Genomic DNA, 22,583 nt, shown 5'->3' with positions numbered 1-22,583 from the left:
TAATTGTTTTGAAACTCATATTTAATGTAATCTTGCCTTTTAAAAATATCTTTAAGGGCTGGGAAGGTGGCTCAGTGGTACAGTGCTTACCTTGCATGCATGAGGCCCTGGGTTCGATTCTTCAGCACCACATAAGCAGTAAAAGCCAGAAGTGGTGCTGTGGCTCAAGTGGTAAAACGCTAGCTTTGAACTGAAGAGCTGAGGGACAGTGCCCAGGCCCACAGTTCAGGCCCCATGACCGACCAAAAAAAAATCTTTAAATGTTAGTACAAAGGGGTTTCCATTCAACATGTCACTCCTTCCATCATTCTCTCTGATCAGTCCAGCACTACCCATGCCCTCATTCCACGTTCCATTTTGGCATAAGCACATTGAATATTATGAGTGAATTTGCCCAACATTACTCTGTCAGTCTCTTCTTCACCTGAAGCTCAACTCTCAGACACAATATGTTTCAGGTTCCTGGTCTTTATTTTGTTAAATTGCAAGTTAATTTTTCAAAGGAGTTACACCATTTGACTCTACTCCTGCATATACTATACGTTAATTTGTGTGTGTGTGTGTGTGTGTGTGTGTGTGTGTGCGTGCGCGCGTGCGCGCATGTGCGTTTGTGCGTGTAGGTATATGTACTACCTTACTAAGAAAAAGATTATTTTCATTCAGAAACTTCTAGGCTAGAAGCATTTTACATAAGGATACAAAAATCACAAAATCCATTCTTTGGGTTTGTCTTTACATTAAAGGACTTGTTAATAGAAACTTCCTGAGGTTTTTGAATTGAGTGTTGATCGGATAAATTTACACTCACATAATGCTTAAAATTATGAAAAATGTAAAGTTATATTTTGAACAATTAACTCATAAATGCTGACAAATTGTATGGCTGAGCGTGCACACGCACACAGGTGCATGCTAGTCCTGGGGCTCAAACTCAGGGCATAGGCACTGTGCCTGAGCTTTTTTGTTCATGGGTAGGTCTTTACGACTTGAGCCCCAGCTCCATTTTTGGCTTTTTGGTAATTAATTGCAGATAAGACTCTTGTGAACTTTTTCTATACAGACTGGTTTTGAACTATGATCCTCAGATCTCAACCTCTTGAGTAGCTAATATTAAAGGCATGAGTCACTGGCACCTGGCTCTATCAAACTATGTTAATGTACTCATCATGACCTATAATGTCATCTTTAATAAAATTTCCAAGATCCTTAATTAAGACCTAAAAATAAGATTAAATCACCCTAATTAATTGAGTCATGAGTTATATAGATCACTTATAAGTAACATATAATACATTAAATCTTATTTACCCCTACACACAACATATACTAGTGTACACATAAATATATGTATATATGTGTATATGTATACATAGTGTGTGATTGATATGTGATTTAACTATCAAAATGCAAAGACATCATAAACCTAACCAAAAAAAAAGAAGATGGCTGTGCCCAGCTGATTGTTTTTATATGTCTGCTTTATAGCCCTGATTTGATGGCTTTGGATAATTGTTTTTATATGTCTGCTTTATAGCCCTGATTTGATGGCTTCGGATAAAATACTTGTAATATGTTTCAAGAACAAGAGATAATATCTCTAAAGTAAACTCTACAAATGTATTTTTAGAAAAAACAGTACATTTAATTTTCTTGAATGCAAAAAATGAGTTAGTAATTAAAGTAATATGATGGCTAGTAGATACATAGAAACCTATTTAACCTTTCTACTTCAGGAAAGAGAAAATGAATTCAATGAGATAACGTCTTCTTATGCATTGAATTAATGAAACTATATAAATGATGCTGACCACATGGAAACAAGGACCTACAGACACTGTTAATGACATTTCTAGGTGAATGATTTTCATAAGCTACTTTTTATATGGCACATGGGCATCTGCTACCTCTTTAAATAATTTTCAGTGGCACCTATGTTTATTAAAAAGAAAGTAAAGCCAGTCAGTAATGGCTCACATCTGTAATCCTAGCTACTCAGGAGGTTGAGATCTGAGGGTCACAGTTCAAAGCCAGCCAGAGCAGGAAAGGCTGTTACTTACTCTTATCTCCAATTAATGGGAATGGAGTTCCAGAAGTGGAGCTGTGGCTCAAGTTTTAGAGCTCTAGCTTTGAACACAAAAACTGAAGGACAGTGCCCAGGCCCTATGCTCAAGCCCCAGAACCACACCCCCCCACCACCACACACACACAAAGTAAGGACTGGGTGTTTAGCTAAGTGGTGAAGTGCTTGCCTAGCATGTCTCTTTGGGGTCAATCTCCAGCACTGCAAAAACAAACAAAAAAAAGTGGCTAAGAAGTTCTAAATAAGAAAAGAGTATGTGGACTTAATCCACACTAATCTAACACTGATCTAATCTAAGGTCAGGAAAGTTGAGGTGAGGGGATGGGGGTGGGGAAGAAAATGACTGGAACCAAATGACTACAAAGTATTTTCCTGAATTCAACACAGATGCAGTTAAGATCACCTCTGACTCTAAAGGCAATTTGTCAGTGACAGTTTTGGAAGCTGAATAGTGGCGATTTAATGAAATCCTCTGTATTGGACTCCTAAGAACAGTATTTTGTGGGAAACTGAGTATATTAAAAACATATCTTGCCTTAGAAAAAAAGAGAGAAATCAATTAGACCAGCACTTCCCTATCAAAAACAGAATAAAATAAACCTGGAATAAAGGATCATTGCTAGGGTTCCAAGAGAGTGAAAGATGCATGAATGAAACTGTTATGATAATCCATGATTATTTCTGGGATGCCAGCTGTCCATGAAGTGTATTCTTCAGAGGATAAGCCAAACTGTGCCTTGGAGTACTTACACCATTCTATGGGGTTTGAAAAGCTGGCAAGAAAGCAATTTTTTTTTTTTTTTGGTCGGTCATGAGGCTTGAACTCTGGGCTTGGGCACTATCCCTCAACTCTTCAGCTCAAGGTGAGCACTCTACCGCTTGAGCCACAGAGCCACTTCTGGTTTTCTAGTGGTTTATTGGAGATAAGAGTCTCACGGACTTTCCTTGCCCGGGCTGACTTTGAACTGTGATCCTCAGATCTCAGCTTCCTGAGTAGCTAGGATTACAGGCGTGAGCCACCAGCGCCCGGCTAAGAAAGCAATTTTTTTTTAAGAAAGAAATTTTAAATATTCACCACACTATGATTGGATGTAATGGAAAAAAATATTGAGTTTTGGGGTGACTTATAAAGGGATCAATTATTTCTTCCTGTGCCTCTATACTTAAACAAATTTATCTAAGAGCAAATTATCTAATTAACTAAACGATGCGGGATAAAATGAAGGCACAAAACATTGCAAAACATAGAGGTTATACCTCTATGTTAAAGACTTGAAAGAATTGAACATTGTTAATGTCTCACTCTCCAACACATGCTTACCAAGGTTAATTTTATAGTGAAGAAGCCAGAATGCTGGACTACAGCCTCAAAACTAGAATGTCATTTAATGAGGGAACACATAGAAAACAGCAACAAGACAAGCAGGAGGGGCACCTTGATCTTGGACTTGTCTCCTCCAGACCTGGGAGAAAATGAATACCTGTTGTTCTAGCCATTCAGTCTACGATGTTTTGCTATAGTGTTCTAATCGGAGGAATACAGATGCTATACTGAACATACTATTATTATGCATTTTGTGAGTAGATGTATTCAGTGAGCCAAACATAGCTGTGAATTCCACAGTGGAATCAAGTTTAAAAAGGAAACAGGTAGAAGGTATTGGGATGATAGATAGCTTCATGGTGGAGCAGCACTTAGTAAACACTGAGGTTGCTTTGTCTCATCCATACTACCCAAAGCAAAGACAAACAAAAACTCAGAGTAAAATCAGGTTGTAGCTCCATGTCTTCAAGCACATATAAGCCAAATACCATGTCGTCTCTCTTATTTACGGTACTCTCTATGTATTAAATACTTGATTCTTTCTCAAGGCCCTGAAAAGCTTAGAAATTCTGATTCTAAATATCTAGGTCATATCAGTGGGTACAGACTATTAGAATTATCTATCCATAGTGGTTTTTGGAGAAAAGTATAGGTCTAACACATTACAAACGAACTAAAGCATCCCTGAACAAGGAAAGTCACGTGAGAGTCTCTATTTCTGTGCTTTTCGGAGGCTATGTCAACATAGTAGGAAATTTCTCCCTAAGAAATGTCAGAAATGTCAATTTTATCATTTCAAAGGAAGGAAACATGGACATAAAACAAATAATGTAAAGTTTTCATAAAAATTTTAAGGCAAAATATGATATTCTAGAAAGTGATGTCTTATTGTGGAATCTTTGCTCCTCTACATAATCTACTCCTTACTTTCTCTGCTATCAGGAATACCTTGACAGGACAAAAAAGTTTTATAAATAAATCTTATTAATGAGAATAGAAAGCAATATGGCTCAAGCTTTACTTTATTTATTAGTAGATTATAAGTTGATTGATAGAAAAGTGTTATCCTACACAGACAGGCAACTATCAAAAGAAAGGCATCATAGAGATTGCTGTTAAAGAAAATGAGCAAAACTAAATGCACAACTTGTTTTAGGAAAGCTCTTATAGGGACATCTGTAGTCATAACATAACATTTCCTTTGGGATTTGGTAAAACTGTCGAACAAGATCTGCTAACCCATGCCTAGAGACAAACATGTGAATGAGGATGGGTTAAGCAGCAGAGTTTGGACGAAACTTCTGAAGCCATCAGCCAAAATAAACCTTTTCTCTTTGTAAAGTTGTTTACATCAAGTGTTTTGACACAGTGAGAGAAGCCAACACTGTCCTTAATCTTTTCCTCTGACTCTATTAGCTACTCAAAATCCTTCCAGAAAGTTCTTTTCATGCTTAAGTTCGCCCATCTGGTTTTCTTTTTAATTGCTTATAGCCTGCAAAAGTTAGCATTTTTTTTTTTTTTTGGTTGGTTGTGGGGCTTGAACTCTGGGCCTGGATGCTGTCCCTCAGCTCTTCAGCTCAAGGCAAGCACTCTCCCACTTGAACTATAGTGTCACTTCTGGTTTTCTGGTGGTTTTTATTGGAGAAAAGAGTCTCATTGACTTTCCTGCCTGGGCTGGCTGTGATCTCAGCCTCCTGAGTAGCTAGAATTACAGGCGTGAGCCACCAGCACCCAGCAAAAGTTAGCACTTCTTACTTGATAAAATGTACTATTTGCCGATAGTTAGCCATACTGTGCTTTTATTTGATATAATTCTTTCTCTATGTGTCATAATGAAACACAAATTACTTATAAAGTGGCAAACAACCTGATGTCATTTTATTGTTCCTGCTTGCTTATCCTCACCTCAACATATCTCACTTAACCTTTCATTCTTTAAAGAGCAGAAACAGAAACTACTTACAAAAAAAAGGTCTTACCTAAACTTACAGTATATTTCTACCTAAAACCTTAAACATTAAAAAAAAAAAGATGTTTGAGACTACAAACAATGCTTATCCTTAATCTATTTCATAATCATCATCATCTTCATCCATGCTGATTTTGAGGCTGGCAAAGTCTTCAGGCTTTGGCTTCTTTTTGGACTCTTTGCCTTTCTCGGCCTGGTGTAAGTGATGTTCACATTGCCTCATGATCTTCTTGGATGACATCCAGCTCTCGCCTTGGCGTTCGGCTGGAGTCGCACATTGTCCTCCCTTCACATCGGTGCCCTTGGCCTTCAGGACCTCCCTGGCTCTCAGCAGACTGCAGGTGCAGTTCCATGGATTTCCATCTAGGTACAGATGCCGGAGGCGAGGCAGACCCTCTAAGGCTTTGAGGTCTAAGGCAGAGATCTTGTTGTTTCTCAGGTTTAGGACCTGAAGCTGCTTCAGATCCTTGAGCTCCCGCTCAGAAATATCCTGGATGACATTGCCCTTTAGGTCCAGCCTAGCTAACGTCTCTGGGAGTCTGCAAAGCATAGGGACAGGACATGAGAGGAGATGATCAAGGCAACAGAAACATTCACCCTTTCTGTACACTTCTGCCCTTTCTCAAGCTAGGAAGTATGCGTTATGTTTGACAACTAAGCAAAAACTGTTTCATCCCGTAGGCTTTTAATGATTTAGCCTGTCTTACTTTCTAATCTTCTGATTTTACAGATTCCTAATCATGAAAATCTTTAATATTTTTATAAAAATCTTTAATATTTTTATCAAATAGATCACTAAAGAAATCAATAATGAAAGTATCTATGTCCCAATTTTTAAGTTGGCAAAGGCCAACTTTTTATAAAAGAAGCAAAAGTGTTAGATAAATTGTGTGAAGAACTTGTTCGTCAAGAATAAAAATAAAAGACAAATTAAAAATATGCAGTGGTTTAATTTTATCAAATTACAAAATGATTTTGTTTCAAAAATTTTAAACATTGTTGCTAAGGCTATAGGAGGAATGATTAGGTCTATGTATAAATTGATTTCATTTCAGGAGAAAAATATGCTAAGTAACGTATAACAAATGTAAACTATGTCATGTCCTTTAAGCTAGAAAAAATATGAAGAGTAAGTAGATTTTTATATGAAAAATGTGTACATATTTGATCATATAATAAAAGCAAAAAAAGACTAATGTTCAATAACTTGAAAATTACAAGACAATTGACTATTATAAAATTACAAGTCATTTTCAAATAACTCTAAAAATATTTCTATGAAAAGCCTTTCTAACTATAATTTCTGAAGTTATAATTATAACAGAAGTTGAAAAATATTAATAAAACTACTCAAACTATCTTAAACCAAACAAAAACCAAGCCAGTGGCTCACGCCTATAATCCTACTCAGGAAGCTGATATCTGAGTGTAATGGTTTGAAGCCAGTCCAGTTTATCTCCAATAAACTATCAACCACTGAATTGTGGCTCAAGTGGTAGAGCACTAGCCTTGAGCAAAAAGAAGCTCAGGGTTCAGTGCCCAGGCCTTGAGTTCAAGCCCTTGGACCAGCACATTAATTAATTAATTATAAAAATAGCTATGTACCTGTGGCTCATGTCTGTCATTCTAGATACTTACCAGGCTGATTATTTGAGGATCATTGTTTAAAGCTATCCTGGGCAGGAAAGTTCATGGACTCTTACCTCCATTGAACTAAAAAGCCAGAAATGGCTCAAGTGGTAAAGTGGTATCCTTGAGCAAAAAAGATTAGAGTCAGTTTCCAGGCACTAAGTACAAGCCCCAGGATGGGGGAGGGGGGGCTGATAAAAGAATAAAATTGTGAATGGCAAAAAGGGCAAAAAGCATATGCAAAGTGAAAAGAGACTATACACTGAAGGGAAATATGTACACCTATATAACAAATGGCTACCGCCATAGTATATAAAGATCTCTTAGAAAAGAAGAAATGAGTCTTAAAACAAAAAACAAAAACAGGGACCAAAGCATAGATGGGAGCTCGTTTAAAAAATAACAAAACAGGAAATCAAAGATCCTTAAACAGGGGCTGGGAAGGTGGCTCAGTGGTAGAGCGCTTGCCTTGCATGCATGAGGCCCTGGGTTCAATTCCTCAGCACCACATAAGCAAAATGAAAAAAGCCAGAAGTGGCACTGTGGTTCAAGTGGTAGAGCGCTAGCCTTGAGCTGAAGAGCTGAGGGACAGCGCCCAGGCCCAGAGTTCAGGCCCCATGACTGCCCCCCCCCCAAAAAAGATCCTTAAATCAAGCAAGGTGCTGGTGGCTCATGCCTATAATCCTAGTTACTCAGGAAGCTGAGGTCTGAGGATCATTGTCAAAGCCAGCTGGGCAAGGAAAGGCCCTGAGACTTTTATCTACAATTGACCACCTAAAAATCAGCTGTGGATCTGTGGCTTAAAGTAGTAGAGCATTAGCCTTGAGCAAAAAAGCTTAGGAAAGGCTCCCAGGGCCTGAGTTCAAGCCCTACAACTGACAAAAAAAATCCTTAAATCATTAATCTTATTTAGAATAGAGAAATCTACAGTGAAACCAAACAGCAATGCTATTTTTCACCTAACAAATTGGTAAAAATCATAAACCTAAGCAACACATTCTGTGAACAAAGGTGTGGGGTGACAGATATTCTGATATATTACCAACATATTTTAAAGCAGTCTGGGCTCAGGAAAAGAATTTAGCAAATCCTAACAAGGTAGGAGTGTAGCCTGGTGTTAGTGCACTTGGTTAAGATACATGAAGCCCTTGGTTGCACCCTTCATACAGGAAAAAAGAAGGCTGATAAAGTAACATATGTACATTTACCCTATATACAGCAATCCAACTTCTATGCATTCATCTTGAAGATATGACTCTACAAAAATAAAACAGTGCATATGGCACTTACTGTAATATTGGGGTTTATTGGGGAGAGGTGTTGACACTGGGGCTTGAACCATCAGGACTTAGCTGCTGTCCTAAAGCTTTTTTCTTCCCCTCAAGACTGGTACTCTACCATTTGAGCCATTGGATCCTGTTCCAGCTTGTGATATTCTTTATAATAGGAGACAACTGGATATGGCCCAGTCCATCAGTAAAGAGCCACTATGCAGCAGTATGAAAGAAAGTTACTAGTCTCTATGAATTACCCAAAAGTGATTTCTAGAAAGTTGTTAAAGAGAAAATAGTAAGAAAGACAAAAGTATATATAGTAGGCTAGTTTTGTATAAGAAAAAGAGAAAATAAAAAAATAAGTAGAACAACTTCTATGGAAAACAACATGATGGTTCCCCAAAAAGTTAAAAATAGAATTACCATACAATATAACAATTCTACTCTCAGGTATCTATCTAAAATAATTAAGAACATGTTGCTATGTACAACCATGTGCATAGCAGCATTCTTCTCTGTAGTATAAAGGTAGAAGCAACCCAACTGTTTATTGATAGATAAATAGGCACACAATGTATGGCTGTGTGTGTGTGTGTGTGTGTGTGTGTGTGTGTGTGTACATATAGTCACACAATGGAATATTATTCGGCCTTTAGAAAGCTGAATAATTATGATACATATTATAGCACAGATAAACCTCAAGAATATTATATTATACTACATAAAGAAGCCATTAACAACGTGACAAATATAGTATAATTTCACTAATATTAAATGTCTTCATTAGGCTAATTAACAGAAACAGAAAGTCAGAGCCTAACGGGAAAGACATGGTAGAGTAAACTGAAGAATGAAAAACTGTCTTCAGTAAGACTTGACTTTTTAAACTTGGACCTTTCTACTTATCAGTGTAAGGCAAATACTTACTTTTTATAAGCCTTATGATCTTTATCTCATAGGTTCAGGATTCACAAATGATTTATTTAATAAATAGTAGGCAATGAAAATGAATAAGCCAAGTTTTTTCTGAACAAACACGATTATTCAGTTATGCACTGTATATCAAAAAATATCTTTCTTTTTATTTCTTGTTTCTATGGAAGTTATAGTGAAAATGACATTATATAAGAAATTATTAATTACCTGATTTAGTAACCGGGTTTAGTAATATCTAATCACCTGGTTTATTAATCAAATATTTTTTATTGTGAAAATACCAAATAGAGGGGTTACAATTACATGGGCAAGATGATGAGTACATTTCTTATCAAGCATTGTTGCCTCCTCCTTTGTTTCCCTTCCCACCCCTTCCCATCTCCCACTCCCCCTCCCCCACCCCCTCTACCCCCGCCAAAGTTGTAAAGTTCATTTTTTGACATAACGACTTGTACATCTCATTGTTGCAATGGGTCCACCTGTATCCTTATTTAAACGATTTGTTTTTTCCCTTCCCCTCCACAAATTATACCAACATCAAATATAGTGAATGCAGGGGTTATACCGTGGGGGAAGCAAATATTATCTTGATATAGTTTGTCTCTCTTTTTTTTTTTTTTTTTGGTGCCAGTACTGGGCCTTGAACGCAGGGCCTAAGCACTATCTGTGCTTTTTTTTTTTTTCCTCTCAAGACTAGCCCCCCATGTTGAGCCACAGCTTCACTTTTGGCTTTTTGAGGGGGTAGTTAATGAGTCTCATAGGTTTTCCTTCCTGGACTGGCTTTGAACCGTGATCCTCAGATCTCAGCTTCCCAGGTAGCAAGGATTACAGGCATGAGCAATCTGTGCCCAGCTGATACAATTTGTTTTTATATGTCTGCTTTATGTAAAAGCTTTGATTTGAAGGCAAATCTGATGCTAGGCAAATCTGATTCTAGGTGTTCTTTAGGGTTTGCCAGTAGATGGCACTTGCGTGTAAGATAAAATGCTATGTTCAATTGTAGAGATTCTAGATTTGAATTGTCCAAAGAGAAGATGCATAAAGAAGAGATAATGTGAATCTGCTTTGTTCACTAAGGGGCAGACTGGTGAAATATGAAGCAGAAAAGAGTGAGGGCTACTTCTTGGGCATTCTAAACACAGTAAATTGCTACCAGTGGGAGAAATCAAAGGAAGCTCATGGGATGGCTATATTCCCTGCCTGGAGCTAGAACAATTTGTCAGAATTCTGACTCCGAGACTGTGACTTTGGGCAGGTTTTTGGGTTTTTTTAAAGTATTTCAAAATCTCACAGTCCTAATCTGTAAAATAGGTAACCAATGTAAGTGTGTCTAAGTCCATTGCTGGTTTTAACAAGCACTTCATAAATCCTGGTATTTTCTATTTCAATCAGTATATCGAATATGTATTTGAGTATATGTAGACATCTAAAATATGGTATTGTTTTCTTGATGAAATATAGAATAGAGGATTATAAGAAAAAAATGTGCTTTGTGGAAATCCATGCATAATTGGAACTGATTGCTTATAATTACGGTTAATGTAGCTTTTGTGTATGAATAAGCAGCATGCAAATAAAATATATCCTTTTAAAGCTCATAAATAAACTTTTCAAATTCCAACATAGAGAATCATTATTGTGTTTTTTATTATGTATGGGAAAACCATAAAAAAACTTTCTGGGGTCGTTCTCACTTCCTAATATATAAAAATGCTGCAGAGTGGGGATAAGGGGTGTGTGTGTGTGTGTGTGTGTGTGTGTGTGTGTGTGTGTGTGTGTGTGTGTGTGTGTGTGTGTGTGTGTGTGTGTGTGTGTGTGTGTTGATAAATAAAAATCACAGGACTTTTCTGCTGACCAGTTTTTTGTGTGTGTGTGTGTGTGTTTTGGGTCTGGTGGTGGGGCCTGAACTCTGGGCCTGGGCGCTGTCCCTCAGCTCTTCAGCTCAAGGCTAGCGCTCTACCACTTGAGCTACAGCACCTCTTCCGGCTTTTTTTTTTCTTTTTGCTTATGTGGTGCTGAGGAATTGAACCAGGGCCTCATGCATGCAAGGCAAGCGCTCTACCACTGAGCCACCTTCCCAGCCCTTGTTTTGTTTTTTAACAAGCAGTTATTTCACTTACTTTAAGCCTTGTCAGAAAGCCCACGCCCACCTTACATTCAGGCAGTACATTAAAATCATCTGACAAGCTTTATGAAATACTGACGTTGGGCCTCAGTGAGGGCATCTGATTTAATGGGGTTGAAGCTAGGACTTGGCTTCAGAATGCTTTTTGATACTTCTCTAGATAATTTTTCATGACGACAGATTTGAAATGATGACTAGGCTTTCAATTCTTTCTACACTCCATTGTGCTTCCTGTAGTCACTTACAGAAGCACAAAATTTGCATAAGAGTTAATAATTAAGCTAGATTTTACTTATTAAACCTAACAGGATTACTTAAGCAAATGCCTTCTAAAGACCACCCTAGTAGAAAAGTCTACAGTCTACACAATTTGTTCCATAGCCAGAAGAGCCTGTGTCATTAGTCACTCCCTAACTACCTGAAGATAAAACTCAGTGGTAGAGCATTTGACTAGCATGCACAGAGATCCTGGACTTAATCCCTAACACCGCTCTCCTGAAAGTCACTCCCTAACTTGTTTAATGAGCTTTAATTTTACATATTGTATAAAATAATATATAATTGTATATATTTTATATAGTGATAGTTATGTATATTACTCTATTATATATTTAGATATAATAATTATTTATAATAAATTCTATATAAGATACTATAAATTCTATGTAGTACACTATAAATTATATAATACATTATACTTAATTAAATAAATTATACATGATATAGGAATTATATAATATAATAAATTATATATTATATAATATATAAATTATATGTGATATAAATTATATGATTATATAAATATCATTTATAATTGTATAAAATATATAAATTATATAATATAAATTGTATATAATATAATAAAAATATTATAAAAATTATGTAGTTATCTAGAATATATTATATATTATGCAGAATATGTAATATACTCTAGCTAATTACATAATAATAAATAATATAAAATAATTAAATATAATTATATAATAGATAATATCTTATATATAGTACATACTATAATTATATAATATATAATATCTTATATATAGTATATATGGTATATATAGTATATAGCATATACCATATACTATAGTATATACTATATATACTATATAAGATATTATAGATTATATAATTATATGCAATCATATATAATTATATCATATATACCATATATAAGATATTAGATATAAGTCTATACTATAGACTTATATATAAGTATATATTATATATAATATATTATGTTATGTTTTATATAATTATATATGCTATATGTTATTTTATACAAATTATGTACATAAATACATACTATATATAAGATATTATATATTATATAATTATATGTAATTATTTTATATTTATTATATACAGTGTATATATAGTATATATTATATCTATTATACATATAATAGATATAGAATGTATAACTACATAGTATATAAAGCTATATTATATATAGGTATATATTATATTCTATATTAGTTATATATAAAATACATAATATATAATCATTGTAATGTAATAACATCACTATATAATATGCTTCATATTATTATATTACAATATTGTATATTCATATAAATATACAATATATTATATAGTTATATATAAATAGTATATATTGTATAGTTATATATAAATATTATATATTATATCTGGTTATGTATTACATATTTAACTATATAATATGTAACTATATATTATTTATATATATCTATATATGTATTTTTTTTTCTTGGAGGAGGAACATTAAGTAATAGAAAACAAGACTTAAAATATATAGAAAGCAATGATTTTAAATATCAATATTAGAGTCTTGAAATGGTACAAACAAGGTCTTGTTTTAGGGTCTTATGCTGGCTGTTCTGTATAGAATACCTTTGTTTCCAAATAGATGCCTGGCTAAATCCCTCAGCTCCTCTAAGTCTTTGCTCAAAGGTAACCTTTTTTGCCATGCTTGTCCTCTTGAAAATTGCAACCAGAAGCCTCACTTTTTTACTTCTGTGCCTGAGCCTTTTTCATTGGCTATAACACCTAACATAGTTTAGAAATTATGTTACTCTACTTATATACTATGTTTATTGTCAGTCTTCCTCTGCTAAAACTTTACCTATATACTCAAGTTTTGTTTCCTTTATTACATTTGAATGATCCAAGTATTGCATAATCAGTATGTGATAAGTATTCAAAACATTGCTTGTTAAATTCATTATATGTACATACTTGTGACGTAAAATAAATCGACTGCTTTCATTAATCTTTAATATACTCAAGGTACTGATTTCATTTTGCACTGTGTCGGAAACCATACTGAAATATTTTAAAATCCTTCTCCAAATGGAAGAAAATAAACTGTGCATATCAAAACAATTTTCCCTTTCTACAGAAGCTAGAGTTGGTATATTAATTATAGGAAACCTAATCATACTAATAGGACAAGAAATCTATATTTTCTCCCAAAATGATGACCTTTAAAGAGTAATAGACACATAAAATAAAAGGTATCTTTTTTAACAACAAAATGCTGCTTAATTCTTACACTGTTTTTATTTACCTGTTTAAAATGTAGAAGATGAAATAAAATTTAAGTGAGTAGGACTGATTAATGTAAACATGTACATTAGTTATAGATTATGAATAGTTACGGGAAACAGGTGCAGTAAATTGGATGCACAGAGAAGAATGTCTGGAAAGGGAAATTGAGAGGAGAGGGAGGAGAATGAGATAGAACAAAGGGAAGAAAGGAAAAGAGGGAGGTGAAGTAGGGCAGGAGAGATGGAAGGAATGAGGGGGAAGTAGAGTAAGAAAGAGGGAATGGGACGAGGTGGACTGTGAGAGAATCAAAGAGAAAGAAAAGAGAGGAGGAAGAAGGAAAGGAAGGGGAACGGACAGAGAAAAGAAAGAGGGACAGAGACAAAGGGAGAGGAAGAGAAGAGGAGAAAAAGGAAGCTGAAGTGATGACTAAAAACAGAAGGTAAGACCACCACAAATACACTTACTAACACAGGCACCGAGAAGAAAGCAGAGAGCCAACGTAAGCCCTTTTGAAACTTCCCAGTAAGTAATTCAAAATAAATAGAGAACTGCATTGTGAAGTTCTGATGGTTTCTCCAGTAAGTACTTAAAATTGCCTTTCCCCCCCAGTGGGTGTGTTACTAGGAACTGAACTACTTAGACTACCTAATATATATGATAACCATCTAGACTACATGTTCCTTATCAAGATTTTTTTGGTGTCTTGTTTTGCAGTGGCTATTCATGCTCAGAGTACCTGCTGATTACTCACATCCCATACTTAGAAAACAAGATAGGCTTTAAAAAATATCTTCATAAGGGAGTCACATTAATCAGGATGCATTGCACTTATAAATGGACTTGTTGCATGGTAACCTCTTCATGTAACTACTTATATAATAAAAATATAATTTAAAAATATCTTCATATTATGGGTGTCAGCATATTATTGTGTATGTGGCTTCTTCCATGAATAAGATAAATTAATGTAAGATTCAATTTGAAGACTGGAGATTCTAAAGCTCTGATTGAAACCTCTACCCCATCAGGACACCAGTGGCTTATGCCTGAAATACCATTCAGGAGGCTCAAATCTAAGGATTATGATTCAGAGCCATCCTGGGCAAGAAAATCTGTGACACAGTGATCTTCAGTTAACACCCTCCCCTTACCCTCCAAAAAAAAAAAAAAAAGCTGGAAGTAAAGCTGTAGGCTCAGTTGGTAGAATACCAGCCTTGAACAAAAAAGCCAAAGGACAGTACCCAGTACTGAGTATAAGCCCCAGTACTGGAATTAAAGACTACTACTACCAACAACAACACAAACAAAAAACGTATTTCCCCAAACACTTGCTTGGCCAACATGTTTCTCTGTCCCAGTCTTTAGGAAATTTTTATATTAGTACAGTAAATAATAGCACTTACTTACCTTAGAGGTATTGACAATAGCAGGTTCTGCTCCAAGGCCAAATTGGACAGCTGAGAGCATCTCTGCAGGGCTCCAGCTTCAAACAAGCTGACAATGTTGTTGTCCAGAAATAGATGTTTCAAGTCTCTGAGATCCAGAAAGTCCTGAGCTGTAACTCTCTGAATCAAATTATTGCTACAGTCTAGCTTCTGTAGCCTTGTTGGTAGTCTGAATGGCAGCATTTGAAGTTGGTTTTGGGATGCCTCAAGAGTTGTCAAATTGGCAAGAATTTGTGCCCCATCAATGGAAGAGAGGAAGTTCTCGGACAAGTAAAGATGAGAAAGATTTTCCAAGTGTTTTACATCTCGTAACCTAACTACTTTCAGCCTGTTTCTCTCCAGCTTTAAAGTTAACAAGGATTTGGGTAGATTAACAGGGATTTTTGTCAGAAAGTTACCACTGAAACTAAGAAACTGCAAAGACTGCAGAGAAGTAAAAAAGCTACCGGGTATGTGATGTAGGTTGTTATTCTCCATGCTCATGTGTTTCAGCTGGGGAAGGGCCATGGGACCAGCTACAGACTCTATAATATTGCCATCTACCATCAAACTTTGCAAACTGGCCAGAGAAGAGAGCATGCTGGGAGACAGGGAAGAGAGCAGGTTGTTTTTAAGTTCAAGGACTTTTAATTTCCTCAGTCCTTCAAAATCTGATCTCTGCAGCACATATATTGAATTATCATTTAGTTTTAACACTTCAAGACTGGCTGGGAGAACAGTGGGGACTCGTCTTATCTTATTTTTCCAGAGTTCTAAAGTCTTCAAGGTACTCAGCATTTTGAAAGTATCATTTTCTACAGTCTCTGTTCCACTGGCAAGCAGAATAAATTCTTCTAGTGCCAACAGTCTGGTGAAGTTAGCTAGCTACAAAAGGGGCAAGGAAGGAGAGAGAAGCACGACGTTAAGGTTGTGAACCAATACTAATACATTATCATTTCAATACTAGTGATATTTCAGATTCTGCTTAAAAATGATCTCTTGCATAAGAGTTGAAAGTCAGGTTCTCACTACTTCTTTTAATTTATGATTGCTAACATCACTGTGCTGTACTGCAAATGTCCTAAGCACATTTATACACACATGTGTGGTTATTGCATAACCAAGTGATAATTACTAAATGGCTTAGGTAAATTAGAAGGGAAAATAGACATTTTAAAAATTCAAATATTGAACCAGCTCTCCACATGGGAATTAAAATGTGCTAAAAAAGAATGTGGGACTTGGATTACAGAGGAAAATTAGGAACCCATAGGGAAGGGAGTAGAGGTGCAGTTTAAGACAGAGAGAAAAAAATATTTTTAAGTCTGCCATAGTCCAATGCCATTAACAGAAAATGGGATTTTTTAAAAAGATATAAAATCCCCCTTTTCCAGAGTGTAAATTTGAATTTGTAACCTATTATGCTCTAACTTGAGAAGTAGCACTTTTTAAGTTATTATTGTTGAAGTCACAAAATAAAACTGCAGCAAGTTCACTGTAGAACGACATAGTTACCTGGAGGTGTTGGATTTTGCTGTGGCTAATATAGAGCTTCTTGGTGGTGGAGGGAATGCCTGCTGGCAGCTCTGTTAGTCTGTAGCACTGGACCGACTGAGCAGAATCACAGCTACATCTTCCGGCACAGTTAGGACTGAAGCCATCACTGAGAGAGAGCAAAACAAGAAAAACATAAAGAAGATCCATCTCCCCAAACAGGGTCTCTTGGGTAGCAGGCGGGTGTTTAGGTGTTTCACTCTTTATACCATGGAAATCTGATCATAGAGTCTTATGAGTGTGTACTCTGTCAATGTAAGAAGATAGGAAAGAAAAAAATTCTCAGTTTGTCTGGGTTAAAATTTTAGCAACCATTACAAAGAGGAAGGGGCTTAAACATTGATAAACTGCCTTAATATTTGTAGGTGAGCAAGACCCTATGTTATTTATGGCTTGGAAGGCTGATCTGCAAACACCTCCATTATCTGTAGTTTCCTTGTTTTGTTAAATGTGACACTCAGGAATTAGTGGGAAAAGACAAAGAGCTGTTTTATAGTGGGCCATAAAACCTTTGAATTTTCTATGACCCTGTATCAAAACCATTTTTTGAAGGACTGAAACTGGCAGGTGTTTTCTTCTCACATTAACTAGTAAGGGAAAACAGGCAGGTTTTCTGGTTGTTATTGTTTTGGGAACATTTTATTGCTAGATAAAACAATGAGGTAAAATGGACCAATGTTTAGATCCACAGATAAGATGTTTCATTTCTCTAGAAGTTGATCTATTCAAATAGCATTTTGGAAAAAAATCTTTGACACTCAAAAATGTGGCTGGCTCCTTTGAGAACAAAAGACACAGTGTAGCTCTGTTATCTATATGTAATAAAGGTAGGCAGGGCCTCCAGTTTTTTCCCAAGGGATTTTGTCAGTTGTGAACCAGTGCTCTAGGTGTGTAGTCCTGAGTGCTTCTTTGTTGTGGCTTTTTGTCTTGAGCCAGGAATCCCATCTGAGGCTTTTGATCACATTGTAAGCAAATTATAATATAAAAGTCTTACCCAAGTGGGAGAGCTAAATTTCCTTATGCTGGTGAGCTTCAGCTGATTGCTCTAAAGCAACTCTTTTTCACACCAAAAAGCTTCTCCAGTTTCTTCAACCTTATTGCTCTTTGCTAAAATTGTGATTGAAAGCCTGTTTCTTTGATCTAATGATCAGTCCATTTTATTCCAGGGTAAGAGTGCCAGGGCACTTTTTCCAAAAAACTAGTCTCTTTCTTCTTATTGTTTTGCCTCTGTTTTTTCTTCTCCCCCCTCCCTCCCTCCCTCCCTCCCTCCCTCCCTTCCTTCCTTCCTTCCTTCCTTATTCCTGGGGCTCGAACTCTAGGCTTGAGTGCTATCCCAGAGCTTTTTGGCTCAAGGCTAATGCTCTACCACTTGAGCAACCGATCTACTTCTGGCTTTTTAGTGGTTAATTGCAGATAAGAGTGTCATGGACATTCCTGGCCAGGCTGGATTTGAACCCCAGGATCTTCACATCTCAGCCTTCTGAGTAGCTAGTGTTAAGGTATGAAACAACAGCGTCTGGGATTTTTTTTTCTTTTTAAAATCAGTGACAAGGAATTAGACATTTCTTTTCTGTTGAGAAACTTCAGTGTTTTTGCTTAATAATAGAATTATTTCTTAATTTTCAGAATTTTCAAATATCAAAGTAATGCTCGATAAAAGAAAAACTGGGGGAGAGATCACCTTTACTCCTGTAATAAAGTCAGACATTATTTTTCTAGTTTCTTTTCTATGCCTAGGCTTTGAAGAGACGAGAGAAACATTCACTGAACACACTTTTCTGTGTGTGTTGCTAAAAAGTATATTTGTTTTCATTTAAATTAAAATGCCGGCAAAGTCCTCTCTTCTCCTCTACTGTCAATGACAACAGATTTTTCTAAAACTACAATTTTTTCAATGCAATGCATAATAATTTGCATTTAATATCCTCTGTCCTCTTTTCATTGAGCTTTGAGCTTCTACTTCTTCTTTTATATGATATTTCTAATATTTTATACTGTGAGTAGCTTTATTTGTCAGGTTGGAGGTATACTCCTATATAACTATATTCTACTCTTCACTATTGTAACATATTTCTATAACATTTCATAAATTATCTAATCAAGATCATTGGCCATCATTTAACTACTTTCTAACTATTGTACTTTTAGTTTTTTCCCCAACCTAAAAATAGTTTAAGAATATTTTATAGGATTAAAAAAATTCTGTTTCTCAGACTATACTTAGTTATTTAGGGTAAGCTGAGAGGGGAACTTTCTTTAGGTAGAAGACAAAGCTTTGTTGATACTACAAACTTCACAGGAAGAACAATAGTAGGGAACAGGCTGGGTCCTTGAAGCACTTGCGGGTTTTGTTGCACCTGCTGTGGGAGTGACAGGCTCCTTTCCATGTATTTATTGTACTGTGAAGTAGCCACAGAAACTGCCACATTGTTCAGCATCTACCTTACTTTCTGTTGACTTTTGGAATATTCACAGGTTGACTTAAGGGTGTAAAGTGCTGGTCTAGCTCCTGAGTCTGTGACTCCTGAAGTCTAGTATGAAACACTTAATTATTTTTATTTGGTTTCTTTGGATGAGAAGCCAAATAAAGGAACATAGGTGTCTTTCTCAAGAACAGAAACTCAATGATTCATCCAACTCTGCCCAAAATACAGCCTAGATTCAGTGTTTAGTCTTTTAACACAAAAAGGGCAGCAGACTCAAAAAACAGGCTCTAAATTTGAATTTGGATTGGATCCAGTTTTTTATTTGAATTCTCAGACAGGAATTTTCCCCGATTTTCCTTTTGTATTCTTTATTCACTTCTGCATCCTAGAAACATTTTTGATTGTCATAAAAATGTGGGTTAAAGATACAGTCATATTGGTCTCTAGCAGATAAGCCACAGAACAAGACAACATCCACAACAAAGAAGTTCTGCAGTCCAAAATGTCAGTAGTGCCACTATTAAACCCTTTAATAAACACAGTGTACTTTTCTAAGAAATGGATACTAATCATATGTGAGTAAAAGCAAAGAACAAGAAATCCCTGGAACAATCTAATATCTTGTTTGTAATATTTTGGGAGTCATTGTCACTGTGTTTGATTTTGGTACCCTGGGTATTGTATATACATTTATCTGAATTAGGGAAGGAAAGGGGAAAGCAACATGGTGAGACAGAGGATAAAGGGGCAGCCAGTGCATTACTACATTAAAAACTGTTTAAGAAGTAATTTTGTTGTGTTAAAGGAAGACATACTTCCTTTTTTAAAAAAATTAACATTTGTTAGTTTCCAGGATATCTGCAGGAGAAGGAATCTTGCAGATAATCTTGTTAACACCCCTTTTCCTATTGCCCACAACAAAACTAAATTCTTGAAAGAAAATGTATTAATCCAAATGGTGCCTGACCTGGAACTAGAAGCATTGTTCATAGTTTCGACTAGAAATTGATTAGCCAACAATTAATCAGAAATTTTTCCTGAAATGAAAACCTCTCTCTATTCAAAAAATTCAAAGAATGAAAAAGGGTGTACATGATTCTTTTAAAGTTACTTTCTTATTCTAGAGCATGTTGAATGAAAAGTGTGAGTTAAGACAGAAAATTATGTTCTTCTACACCTCATTTTTTTCCCTACTATAAAATAAGGATAGCCATGCACTCTGGAGGCTAAGGCAAAGGGATGGTGAGTCTGAGGCCAACTTGGGCTGCATAGCAAGATCCTGCCTTGAAATAAATAGGAAATAATCAAAATAATTTTCATTTCACAAAAAGGAAAGGTGGAAGTGGCGCTGTAGCTCAAGTGGTAGAGTGCTCGCCTTGAGCTGAAGAGCTGAGGGACAGCGCCCAGGCCCAGAGTTCAAGCCCCACAACTGACAAAAAAAAAAAAAAAAAAGGAAGAGGTAATCTAAGGCTGGTTAAACCTACTCAAAAAGTAGGTTTGCACTCTGGAAAGACTCTACATAGAACTCCTCTATGACCCAGCAATCCCACTTTTGGGCATTTATCTGAATGATCACAAACAAGACCATACTAAACCTACCAGCACAACTATGTTTATTGCAGCATTATTCACCATAGCTAAGATACGGAACCAACCCAGATGCCCCTCAGTAGATCAAGAAAATGTGATATATATATATACACACACACACACAAGGGAATTCTATGCCTCCATCAGAATGACATTGCCCCATTTTTAGGAAATGGAAAGACTTGGGGGAAAAAATTCAAGCTAAGTAAGCTAAGTAAGCCAGATCCAAAGAAACATAAGCTCCATGGATTCCCTCATTTGTAATAATTAATGTATATCTAGGATAATCCTAGCAGATAAGCAGAACAGCTTAATAGCGATATACATATGACCATATAAGATGATGCCAAGGGGAATGAACCCCAAGACATGGATACAAGAGGTTTTTCTTTGTTGTTGTTTTTAGTGTACTATGTGATTTCTCTCTCTCTGTGTGTGTGTGTGTGTGTGTGTGTGTGTGTGTGTGTGTGTGTGTTTTCTGTGGTATATCATCCCCTGTTGTCATTGTGCTTGATTTTGGTACCCTGGGTATTGTATATACATTTATCTGAATTAGGGAAGGAAAGGGGAAAGCAACATGGTGAGGGGGAGCCAATGCAAAGCAATACCACAAGACAATATGTTGGGAATGATCTGTACAACTCAGTGGGGGTGGGGGTGGGGTGGCAGTGTGAAGAAGGAAAGTGGGAGAAAAATGAGGGAGGGAGAAACAAATTTGACAAGAAATGTACTCACTACCTTACTTGTGTAACTGTAACCCTTCATCACCTTGACAATAATTTTTTTTAAAAAAGTAGGTTTGGCTAAATCATAGTTGTATCATTGGGTTTTATCTTATTTATTTTATTGTGCTATATGGAGGGGTTATAGTTACGTAAGTAAGGTCATAAGTACATTACTTGTTGAACATTGTTGCCCTCTCCCTTTTCTCCTACTTTCCCTCCTCCTGGACTCCCCTCCCCCATCATTAGGTTTTTAGTTGCCATAGGCTGAATATGCCTTCTCTAGCTGTCCTCAAGTCAGAAAAATTATTGTATAATATTTTTGACTCATTATGGAGGTTCTATATGGCACCAAGTCACATAAGATAGGAAATTAAACTAAGCAGAGGAAAGGAGCTCAAAGACACCAAAAGTCCCTCATTTGTAGTGAATTTCCACTACCAGAGTCTTTTTACACTACTACTTCTATTCCCTTGGACAAAAGGCAAAATGAATTTTGAGTTACAATCAGCTAAGACAAAGCACACACTGGTCTCAAGAGCTCCTGTAGCATCTTTTTGGGTTGTTGCTTCATTGTATCTTTTCTGATTTGTTAAGTTTTATATATTTACCTAATTAGATAACTTATTCTTACATCTTTTAATTGAAGCTAAAAGAAAAAGACACTGTTAAAAGGTGTCTAGAATGTACATAGTTTTTTTAGTCTACAAGAAACCTAAATGACAGAGGCTGATAGAAGAATCTATGTTTGACTTGTGAAGTCTAACAATCTGAGAAATAAACAGTAACTTGACAGTGGATGAAAGAGGAAGAATTAATGACTAGTAAGCTCTGATACCATTGTTGATAACCAGTGGTTTTAGATAATGGGAGTTGTGGGAAAGGGTAACTGAAGCATTTAAAGCAGGTAACAGTTAAAAAGCTCTTAACCCTTAACAGTGTAAGAGTATATGAATATAGCAACAAGAAATTTAAAGTATTTTTTATGTTTGAGTATA

At 35.9% G+C, this 22,583-nt stretch overlaps 1 protein-coding gene across 1 annotated transcript; it reads right to left on the bottom strand.

Moving 5' to 3' along the window:
• Positions 1-5,464: 5,464 nt before the first annotated feature.
• LOC122117248 (nephrocan-like) lies at positions 5,465-16,997 on the bottom strand. The gene is made up of 3 exons (XM_042691287.1): positions 16,809-16,997; positions 15,277-16,178; positions 5,465-5,912 (listed from the first exon to the last, which is right to left on the bottom strand). The coding sequence occupies exons 1-3, from the start codon at positions 16,995-16,997 to the stop codon at positions 5,465-5,467; spliced, it is 1,539 nt and encodes a 512-aa protein (XP_042547221.1).
• Positions 16,998-22,583: the final 5,586 nt, after the last annotated feature.

Source organism: Dipodomys spectabilis, unplaced genomic scaffold (assembly GCF_019054845.1).
Source record: "Dipodomys spectabilis isolate Male_0828 unplaced genomic scaffold, ASM1905484v1 ptg000001l, whole genome shotgun sequence".
In the NCBI taxonomy this organism is placed as follows: domain Eukaryota; kingdom Metazoa; phylum Chordata; class Mammalia; order Rodentia; family Heteromyidae; genus Dipodomys; species Dipodomys spectabilis.
The sequence above is the reverse complement of the archived record's forward strand: the minus strand, read 5'-3'. Positions and strand labels throughout refer to the sequence as shown.

Excerpts from the sequence above, each read along its gene's own strand:
- LOC122117248 (XM_042691287.1), bottom strand. The coding sequence starts at position 16,997 with ATGGATCTTCTTTATGTTTTTCTTGTTTTGCTCTCTCTCAGTGATGGC. Across the intron at positions 16,179-16,808 it reads GCAAAATCCAACACCTCCAG|CTAGCTAACTTCACCAGACT; the intron begins GTAACTATGTCG and ends CCCCTTTTGTAG. Across the intron at positions 5,913-15,276 it reads CTATTGTCAATACCTCTAAG|ACTCCCAGAGACGTTAGCTA; the intron begins GTAAGTAAGTGC and ends TATGCTTTGCAG.